The 11,337-nt window shown below is 46.6% G+C and overlaps 1 protein-coding gene across 1 annotated transcript in view; it reads left to right on the forward strand.

Annotated features, from left to right (window-relative positions):
* Nucleotides 1-1,675, forward strand: part of SPATS2 (spermatogenesis associated serine rich 2) — a 105,148-nt gene extending 103,473 nt beyond the window's left edge. Inside the window, exon 13 of the mRNA XM_069490145.1 lies at nt 622-1,675. Coding sequence (XP_069346246.1) covers nt 622-933 — 312 coding nt within the window. The 3' untranslated portion in view covers nt 934-1,675. The remainder of the gene's footprint in view (nt 1-621) is intronic.
* Nucleotides 1,676-11,337: the final 9,662 nt, after the last annotated feature.

Consider the following 11,337-nt stretch of genomic DNA (forward strand, 5'->3'; position numbering starts at 1 on the left):
GGAAGTTGAAGAGTAATCCATAGTTTGTTTTCCTTGGTTTGGAGAAGAAACACAACAGCATTCTGAGGCAATGCTGTCAGTAATTCTATAGTATTGGTATAACACTGGAATTTTGGAGGACAAAAATAAAATCCCGTGCCATAAGCCATCACGCCATAAGCCTAAGGTTTTTGGATTGTAATGTGAAAGATGTACTAAATGTCACAGCAACATGGTTTAATCTGTAGTTTATGATATATAGCAAAGTAGACCATAATGATGTTTATTTTATTATTCCAAATGTTTATTACCTTTACAAATGGCCTGTGATCTGCAAAGTTCAGACATGTGATAAGATACTTGTCCAACTGAGGACTTGTAACAACCCAAAGAATGTTCTTTCTTCCTTCTTAGCTTTCTTCTTGTGTCCAGCTTAAGAAAAGTAAACTCCTCCTCAGTAGAGAAGAGCCTAGGAGTGAAAAAGGCAGGGAAAGACAGAATTCTGTGAGTCTTGAGAGAGAACTGAGTCCCAAGCATGGCATACCACAGTTATGCTTTCAGAATACTCCTATAAACAGAACTAGAACAAATGGGGCATGATAATGCCAGAGCACCTTGAACATTGTATTCTTTTCTTCTTAGGTATTGCCTGGGAACAGACGAGGAGGACAAGGCTACAGGCCACAAGGCCAAAAGTCCCATGACCCTACGAACCAAGGGCGACATGACAATGTGGGTCGTTACAGAAATAGCTCATGGTATTCATCTGGTTCTAGGTATCAGAGTACCCCACCCCAGGCAGCAGGAAACGCTAGTGAATGGGGCCAGGCTCACTCTGCAGGGACCAGCGGAACTGGAGTCAGCGTGGAGCCTAGCCCACCCAAGCCCTCATTCAAAAAGGGGCTCCCCCAGCGCAAACCCAGGACCTCTCAGGCAGAAGCTGTGAACTCTTGAGGAAAATTCCAGTTGGCCTCTCTCTTCTATCCCACACAGTTCAACTTGATAACTGGACTTTAGGAAACTTATAGTTAGATTTAATAATAGAAGTTTATGCATATAACTTTTTGTGCCATTCTAAATATTTTTGGTTTCTTGTCTCCTTATTTTCTCTTTACCACTTTTGAAGGGGAAGCTGATTTTCCTTGATCTTTCCCAATAATATGGATTGATTCAGATTGGGCATTTGCACTAGGAATCAGAGGCAATTGTTGCCAGGTTTCCCAAGGGTAAGCAACATTCTTCCCAGTGCACAAGGCCTTCCAGTTGCCTCCAGCTATCCAGGCTGTCTCAGGAGGAGGTGGGTTACAGCTAGTCTGTGGCCTTGCCAGTCTAAGCAGAAGCCACAGATGCCTGCCAGGTTTCCTCCAAACAGTACTTTGACAAGGAGAGGCAATGGGGTTGTATACTGCATTGGACAGCCAGAGAAGGGAAAATTTAATTGGTGAAAAGGGGAGAACACTAGGAAACATTTGAGAATCTGCCTCTATCCCAGACCATGCCTGAGATTTGAAACTCAAATCACGGTTTTTCAGTCTTCTGCTTGGCACCATGGCTAAACCTGCAGTTTCTTCAAAATGCCCAAAGCCTTGTCTCCTATTACCTTTGATTGCAAACCAGTCTAGGGAAGTCTATGGGAAAGTACATTTAATTAAAGTTAAAAAGAAAAGTTTAAAAAAAAAGTATTTCTCTGTTTCAGTGTTCGGAGACCCCTTTTTTTTTGTTTTCTCCCTTTCCTGAATCCTGTTCTGATCCTGAACCAAATTTATAGCAATATAATTAGTGTTAATATAAGGTGTTACCCATCAAAAAATTGCTGCAATCTTTATAGTTGAATAAATAAAAACTGCATAAATGTTCCCACATTTGTTTCACAGCAGCAAGTGATTTCATTTCATTTTCTATTTTTCTTTGGGCCTCATAGGGTGGAAATCACTCACACTGCTTGTTCCTGGGCTTAAATGAGGTATCTGACTCCCAAGTCATTTGTCCACTGCTGCTTATAGCTTCAGGACCAGATTAAAATGTGAAAGTGAGGATGAGCAAATGCAGCTGTTCCTCGTGGGAAAGGATCTGTAGGATAAGGAATGGTGACTTTGCTAAGGAGAATTTACCAGTTAAGAAAAACCACAGCTGCCAACGGCTCTCCCAGGCAACCAAAGATTATATTGGCACTCTTCTCCCATACTCCTTGTGCCTTGACTGAATAGTGAATGTAACCATATAATTGAGCTCCTGCATGTAGCAGCTGGCATGGATGCCAGATCCCTCCACCCACCCCCAGCATCTATAATTTAATAACAGCAGAGCTTTTTCTCCAGCACGTATTCTCCCAAGTTGGAAGCCCAGACTGTTAGTGGCAGCAGTGCAGAACGTAACTGCCTCAGGGCTTCCCCTGGCTCTTTGGCTGAAGCTGAGCTGCCAAGGTTCAGGTTGGTTGAACAGATTGAGAGAGAGAGAGAATATGTATGTGTGTCTTTCGGTAAAGAAAACAGTAGTCAAGGAGTACTGGGGAAGCCGTTTTCCAAGGGGCTGATCACCTCATTCTTAGGAATTTGTTCAACACCATCAGCTTGCTGGGTGTCAGGAAAAAGCCCTGCTTTTCTGATTAATTACTTACCTTACCTATCCTTTATCAGAAGTCCAGAGATTAAAGCGACCTTGAAGAATTATGAGTTCTTTCCCTTTATCCAGGCAAGACCATATTTAACCACCCAGACAGATGGGAAACCACGTTTGTCAAAACCACCTTGAGGTTAAAATTAAAATCTCCTTATAGGCCGGGCGCGGTGGCTCACGCCTGTAATCCTAGCACTCTGGGAGGCCGAGGTGGGCGGATCGTTTAAGCTCAGGAGTTCGAGACCAGCCTGAGCAAGAGCGAGACCCCATCTCTACTAAAAATAGAAAGAAATTATATGGACAGCTAAAAATATATATAGAAAAAAAAATTAGCCGGGCATGGTGGCGCATGCCTGTAGTCCCAGCTACTCGGGAGGCTGAGACAGGAGGATCACTTGAGCTCAGGAGTTTGAGGTTGCTGTGAGCTAGGCTGACGCCACGGCACTCACTCTAGCCTGGGCAACAGAGTGAGACTCTGTCTCAAAAAAAAAAAAAAAAAAAAAAAAAAATCTCCTTATAGAAAAACATTTGAAGAATATTTTTGGACATAAAAGTTTGAACATTATGAAGGTTTTTTTACATTTTATTTTTAATTATAAAAGTAGTATTTAAAATATCAAATAATATAGAAATGTGAAAGGAATAAGAAAAAGTTTTCTATATTCCCATTCCACTCCTCAGGAGTAATAACTGTTAATTATTTGGCATATATCCTTCTAGACCTTTTTCTTTATTTCTTTTTTTTCTTTTTCTTTTTTTCGTTTTACAGATGGGTTCTCACTGTATTGTCCAAGCTGGAGTGCAGTGGCTATTCACAAGTGTGAGCATAGCTCACTGCAGCCTTGAACTCCTGGGCTCAAGTGATCTATCCTCCTGCCTCAGCCTCCGAGTGCACCACTGCTCCTGGCTTAGACCTTTTTCAAAGCATATATGTACATATACACATGGATATGCAGGTTTTTAAATGTTTGCTTTTTGTAAAAATCATACATATTCTATAATTCATTTTTAATCTATCTAAATCATAATTCATTTAGGATCTCATGTTGTAGATATTCTCCTAAATTTGCCCATTTGACTTTGTTTCAATGAAGAGAAGTTAGGTTTATCTTAAGTTTGAATTGTGTAGCCCATTCCTTACTCCTCACCATAATAACTCTGGACTTCCTAAAAGAAGGAAGTTTCCATACCCTGGGCAGCTACTACTCGTGCGCAAAGAGACCCTACCAACTCATTGTCTTTCCTTCCCTTTTCCATCTCCCCTTGCAGACAAATGTCTTGCCCTCCCCAAACTAGAGATAGGACTGGGACTTTAAGTTGTTTAGCTCTGTCAGAATTTAAATTTTGAGAGGCAAAATTTAAGTTAGCATGACTTCATTATGAACATCAAGTATTTCCTAGCCCCCTAATTTATGGCCATTTTAAAAATTTGCTTTTTAAAAAAATAATGCAGATTAATTTTTAAAAATACAAAAGGATACATAGTGAAAACTTTAAAAGTCCCACCCTCCAGGAGAAATCACTTGTAAGTTTCTTATGTATCTTCCCAGAAATGTTCTAAACCCAAACGTGGAAATACATTTTCTTTCTTTTCCATAAATGAGATTCATACTATGCATACTTTTATAAAGCTTGCTTTTTTCACTTATCCTCACTTTTCATAACTAATTTTTTTTTTGTTTTAAGAAAAGTCATATGCAAAGGGTAAAAAAAAATCTAAATATTTCAAAAGAGTCTATGATGAAAATAAGCCTTTATCCCTCTCTGAACTATCATCCCCTCCCCAGAGGCAACCACTGTTAAGTTTCTTGTGTATCCCTCTGGAGATTTTCTGTGCTAGTGCAAGTATATCATAAGAATGTATACTACTTAGACCTCCTTCTGTGTAGGTATATATAAACATACCTTGTTCTTCCTATGGCTGCATAGTATTCCACTGTCAACTTTTCATAATTAGTTTAACCAGTCCCTAATGAGAGTTTTCAGTTTTTTGCTATCACATGTATTGCTTCAATGAGCATCCCATAATGCATATATCATTCCTCTCTTGTGAGAGTATCTCTATAGGATAAATTCCTAGGAGTGGAATTGGTGGGTCATACAGTTAGTGATACAGTATTCTTTATTATTGATAAAGTTTTACTCTTTATTGATAAAGTTGTACAATTTACACTTTCCAGTGTTTGGGAATGCTTTGTACAGTCGCTGAGTTGGAGGCTAAGGAGAGAGAAAGGTAACTAAAACACAGCCCCTGACTTCAAGTGACTGATAAACTAGTTGGGGCAACTGAGACATACAGATAAATAATACAAGGGAGTAGTGTTGTCTGAAGGCACCACTGTCTTCTTGAGTGAGGTGGAGGACGTGGTGCCAAAAAGGCTGGGTCCTCTGCTTAAGCTAGAACTATACCAGCAGGTGATCAGGCAATTGTGCAGTGGTGTTTAGAGATGGTGACCTCCTATTTCAGAATCCCAAACCAGGGTATAGTCTTGTGAGTATGAATGTATTTATAGAGGGAAGAGGATAAACTGTTTGAGGTTAGGAGTGACCTGAAAAATCCGAGATACATGGTCATCAACCTGTGAACTAACCTATTGTCTTGGAGAAGTCAGTAATGACTTCTTGTCCCTGGGAATCCTGCCACATGATTTAACAAAATGAGCGTTTTTGTTTTTGTTCTTTTCTTTAGAGACAGGGTCTCTCTCTTGCTCAAGCTGGTCTCAAACTCCTGAGCCCAAGCGATCCTCCTGCCTCAGCCTCCCAGAGTGCTAGGATTATAGGCGTGAGCCCAAAATGAGGTCTTGCCTGATTTATAAGATTCTTCCCACCTTATTGTCCCACCTGGTGACAATTGTATCCTTATGGCAGTACACTTCTTGGAAGAAACAGGTATCCAAAACAATACATGTTGGGAGGCCACCGACTAATACAAAGAATTATTTTATCACAATTTTAACTGGTGAGTTCAGAATACTGGCCCATGATGCTGATAGCCAGAACAACATATTATAAAATCAATCAAGCTTCTGGTTGTTGTAGTCACTTGGGCACATTCTTTCTTTCCTTTGGGCATTGAGGCACCTCCTGTGTGCTAGGCACTCTGCTCAGTTCTGACACAAACATAAATGATTCCAGCCCTTTTTCAACCACTTTGCAGGTGAAGGAAGTAGAGCTCTTCCTTAAATCCTGAAACCTAGCCTGTTGGCCAGGCAGTGTGGTAAAGTAGAAATACCCTGGGTAGGGCCAGACATGGTGGTGCACACCTGTAGTCCAAGGTACTGGGGAGCTGTGGCAGGAGGATCACTTGTGCCCAGGAGTTCAAGGCAGCAGTGAGCTATGATCATGCCACCGTACTCTAGCCTGGGTGAAAAAGCAGCAAGACCCTGTCTCAAAAAAAAAAAAAAAAAACAGGAAAAGAAAGACCCTGGTTAGCTGTGTGACTGACTAACCTTGAACAAGTAATAATATATTTGAATTTGAACCTCTTCCTGAACTGTAAAATGGAGACAATGGCAACTACTTTAAGAGGTATCTAGCCAGGTGCTATAGAATAGGTGTCTAAGCTAACCTATGACAGGTTGAACATTCACTCACCATAACTCCTTTGCTTTTCTGTCTCCTGCCCTCTTAAAAAGTGTATGAAAGACTTCCCCATCTCCAGCTATACAGACCTTATTAATAAAAAAAAAAAAAATTTTTTTTTTTTTGAGGCAGGGCTCTGTTGCTCAGGCTAGAATGCAGTGGCATAATCATAGCTCACTGCATCCTTGAACTCCTGGGCTCAAGGGATCCTCCTGCCTCAGCCTCCCAAGTAGCTGGGACTACAGGTGTGTGCCACCATGCCCCAATAATTTTTTTCATTTTTCATTTTAGAGAAGGGGTCTCACTATGTTGCCAGGCTAGTCTCCAACCCCTGGCCTCAAGGACTCCTCCTGCCTCGGCCTCCCAAAATGTTAGGATTACAGGCATGAGCCACCATGCCCAGCCAAAAAAAAACTTTGAATTCAGTTATCTGCTTCCTTCTGTAGCTTTTCTCCCAGTGTACATGTCCCTCCAGCATGTGAGCCTCATGCCCCCTGTCTGCAATATCTGTCAGAAAATGTCCCCTCACCCAGTTTCAGAGCTATGTGAGGGAGGCGGATGGATGCTGATGGAGCTGACTCAGTGAACACAGTCCCCACTGCAATAGCTCCCTGGCAGGAGCGAAGCCAGGTCCAAGGTTTCCTCGGGTACAGCCAAGGAACATCATTTCCATACAGGTGGTGAGGGAGTTTTATTACCTGCCTTGATACTCCATACCAAGGAGGAAATCCTACCTGAAGATGTTTCTGGGTGAGGAAACTCACCCACCATCACCACCAGCACAACTGTTCTCCTGCCCGCCCCTTCACTGCCGTCAAAACAGCAGGAACAAATACCACCCACTCTGATTCCTCAGGGAAAAGTCAGGTCTCCTTCTCATGTCTCTTCAACTTAACCCAGTTAGGCTTTCTCTATAACTTGGTTTCAAACACATGGCTTTCTGGTGCTGCTAGAACACACAGAGCAGAGAGCATGAGGTTTCTCGGAAGGTCAGGCACTGGCTCCCTGGCCAGTCGTGTTGACTGCCCCCCTGCGGGGCCTGCTCTCGCTGCAGGCAACTGCAGTGTCTCCCTGTGGCATGAAGTTCAGGGGGTTGTTCACAGTGGACACTCACCACAGGTCACTATCTGACCACCTGTCAAACTGGCCATGCTGTTCCTTTTTCACAGGCTGTTTACCAAAGCACCCCTGCAGCTTGGCACAATAGAGAACTGCTGTCAACCTAGTCAAATCTTTGTTCAGGCCTGGTTCCTCTACTTACTAGCCAAGCAATATATGACAGTTTCTTTATCTGTAAATAAAACCGTGTACCTACCAGGATTCCCTTATTGGAATAAGGTTTACTGTGGTCTGCTCACATTCTAGCTAGAGTCTTCCACTAAAAGAAAAGGAATAGCCTAGAATGAGACAAGGAGTGCCCAAGTGGTAGAGACCTCAAAGAATTACAAAACATTTAGAATTGGTGGGGGTGGGGGCCTTTAGGGAGGCTTCATCCTGACTCATTTCCCTGGTCCCAGCACCTAGGGCCAGAGGTCTTTTAATAACAGTTGGCTATGGTTCATTTCACCAATGAAGGCACTGATGCTCTGCAAGGTAAAGTAACCTCTCCCCACCTACGTCACCCACCTGGTCAGTGGCAGAGCTAGAATTTGAACCCAGACTAGTCTGACTTGAAAGCCCAGGATTTTCCCACCACAGAACACAAACTTAGATGCTAAGCCTGGCCACACCTGCTGATAGCCAGGCTTGGAACAGGCCTGGGGACCTCCAGAAAGGAGGGTGGAGAGAGTGAGAAGAGGTGGGAGAGGGGAGGAGGGTCTGGGCTCTGTTCCTCGACAGCCACCTGTTCCCACCCCAGGCACACACTGTCTGACTCCGCCTGCGCTTTGTGGTTGGGGGGTTGGGGAGCTTTTTCCATCTTTTGTGTCTTGAGCAGTTTTTTCCTTGCTTTGCTCTTCCCTACTCTCTCTCCTTGTTCCTTTTTGTAGATAATACTCCCACAGGCCTCCCACAGCAGCTCCAAAATGCAGTCTCCTGAGTTTCTTGTTGACAAAGGCTTTGAGCGTCTCTAACAGGGCTCCTCCTGAACTTTCCCCTCCTGGTGACTCTCCACCTAGGCTGACGAATGAGTCGAGTTGGGGGAGGGGAGAGGAAAAGGAGATTACAGCAGTGGTCCCTGACTTCCCAGTGTCCTGCTCAGTTTTCAACTCCTCCCCAACCCCCATCTTACTGTCTCCTAAACATGGGTCCCTGCCCCTTGTGTGTATGTACCGGGGAGGAGGGTAGAAGGAAAGGCAGTAAGTTAACCACAAGAGCTGAGGGAACCTATCCAAACAAATGAAAGCCAGGTCTGGCAGGAAGATCTGGGGGACCAGGTAAAGGTGCAGAGAGAGAAGAGTGGCTTACATCCTACACCTGCATGCACTCATCTAAACAGAAAGGCCCAGACTAAGGGAGAGGGGTCGGTGGCTGCACCCCACCCATAAACACTCACACAAGTTCTTTGAGGAGTAATGGGGGAAGGGGTTTAAAGGCCCATACAGACTCCTGCTTCAGTCTGGGATAAAAAGAATGACCATAACATTTAATAAATATTAGTGTATCTTCTGGAAGTGGGAAGCAGGGCACCAAACCTGGTGACACAGGCATTGTGCCTGGGGCTGCTAAAGGAGGCAGTACTTCTCCTTAGACAAGGTACTGAACCTCTCTGCCTCATGGTTTCCCTCCGAATTGTTAGTTATAACAGTGACTAGCTCATAAAGTTATTATGAAGATTGACAGGATATCCAAGTAAAGTACTTAGCACAGTGCCAGGCACAGTTAGTGCTCAATAAATGTAAGCTATTGTAATTCTCAGGGGCACCCCACACATTCCATCTACCCACCGCTCACCCTAACCCAAGGTGTCTGGTTTGGCTTAGTGCCCAAAACCAGCCCAGGCAGGTGAGCTAGAAGCCTGACAGTCTAAACATTTTGGCCTTACAAGGGTGACTCTAGGACCACCTGGACATGATACACAACCACTGATAACCAGTCCTCTGAGTGCCCACACAGCTATGCTGGAGGGAGGCTGACTCAGGACCTGGGACTGGGAAATTGTCAAGGTTAGAATCCTGCCTCTGCCATGTACCAACTTGGTGACCTTGAGCAAGTCTCCCCCCTCGTACCCACACCCCTGTCATCTTCTCTCTCTCCCTGTCTCTCTCAGAACTCTGCCTCTGTTTCCTCCTTTGTTAAGTGCAGTGTAAGAAGCATCTGCCCTGGCTATTTCACAGGGCTCCTATGAGTCTCAAAGTCAGATAATCAGTAAACAATAAGCATTTACATGATGCAAGTGTCACACGCTGTTCCAGGTCCTTTATGCATGTTCACTCTTGTAATCCTCATGACAACACTGTGAGGTGGTTATTGCCGTCCTCAATTTACAGATGAGAAAACAGTCACAGATAGGTTAATAACTTGCTTAAAAAATCACACAGACCAAAAACGCTAATAATAATAATAATCAGACAGCAAGTGGTAGAGCTGTATTCAAACCTAGGTAGCCTGGTTCCCAAGTCAATAGGTGCTTTCAACTGGAGCCTGACCCTTCTCAAAGTGAACTGACTCCTAAAATGCCCCTCTCTGTCGTAGAATGCTTGACTCTCCTTGTTGCCAGGAGGAGAATAGATGGGCGGCTGGGAAAGGGGCATCCAAGGACCCATCCAAGGTTGGGAGTGGGGTGGGGAGCATGATCTGCGGACTCCTTAGGGTCATTCCTCTTCTCGGGAGCCAGATTCCAGGCTTCGTAGGACTAGGGGAGGGAGAGCGCTCCCTCCTTTCTCATTTAAATACAGGTGTCCGGGGCTTTGGCTCTGGTCGCTGATGAGTGGTAGGTGGAACTGGGAACTCTCCTTCCTTTCCGATGCTGGTGACTGTGGGTGTGTCCCGAGGGGTGGGGGTGCTGAGCATCCCGCTTCACTGTTCGGGAACAAATTGCTGTTTGGGCCCCGGCGGCCCCTCTGGGCGCAGGCGGTAGCCGCGCTCGCTGGCAAATCGTGGGAGGGAGGAGGAGCGGCGCTGGCAGGCGAGGCCGGGGAACCGCCGCGGCGCGGGAGACGGGCTGGAGACTGGCAAGAGACGGCCGCCCCTGGCCCTCTCCGCCCCGCCCCGCCCGCCCCTCCTCCCCGCCCCCGCGCGCGCGGGGGCTCCGGCGGCCGCCTGAGGCAGCTCCGCGTTCCGCTCCGAGCCCAGCTCTCCAGGACTGAGGGGATGCGCAGCGGGCGCTCAGCCCTCCTCACTCCCCTTACAGTGACCCACACGCACAAGGTTAGCAAGTTTTTCCCAGCGTCTGACCTCTACCGGCCCCCTGTATTTGCAACCCGACCCCGTGGCGCGGCCTAGGAGCGGCAAAAGGTGACAAATACATGAGAGAAATATAGGGGCGAGACAAAGGGTCTAGAGCTACCCTCCTCACCACATACCCTTTCCACCTCCGGGGTCACAGGAGGGCGGGGTCATAAGGAGGGCGTCTGAACCTTACTCCTAGGGGCTACCCACCCTCCAATTTCCTGACAGCTCCTGCCCACAGCGGCATCTCCTAGTAGCAGCTCGATCCATTTTCCAGAGGGTCAAGCCGAGGATGAGAAAGGCTTGAACGCCCGGAAGCTGTCTTCAGGACCTCCGACCCCATCTCTTTTTAGACTTCCCCTGAGCAGCTGGAGCCCCTATAGGTTCCTTCACCTCCGCCTGGTCGCCCAGTCCCCTTTCCCATTATATTTTTCCTCGGGGAAAGCATCTTCTACAACACACCGCCCCCCTCCCCCCGCCTCGAACCCTCCTCTCGTTGCTCCGGGGGAGGAGAGGCTGCTAGGAGGCTCTCTGAGAACCCCCAGACTGCAGAGAAAGACGCCTCGCCCCTGCGGCTGAGGCTGAGTCAGCCAGAGCGGACCGGGCGCTCGCCCGTCGTTCTCCGAGGGGCGGGCGGGGCGGCGGGGGGGGGGAGCGTCCCGCGTGGCGGGGGCAAAGGCGGCCGCCGCCTCCCCTGCCCCTACGGAGGTCCCGAGGGGAGGGGTATCCCTCGGCGGGAGGCCTGTCCCTTTAAGGAGGCGGCCCTGACTGGGTGTGCCCCGTCTCCATGGTTACCCCGGTGCAGGCGGCGGGCGCGGGAGGTAGGGAGGG

This window comes from Eulemur rufifrons, chromosome 16 (genome assembly GCF_041146395.1).
Source record: "Eulemur rufifrons isolate Redbay chromosome 16, OSU_ERuf_1, whole genome shotgun sequence".
NCBI classification, from domain to species: Eukaryota; Metazoa; Chordata; class Mammalia; order Primates; family Lemuridae; genus Eulemur; species Eulemur rufifrons.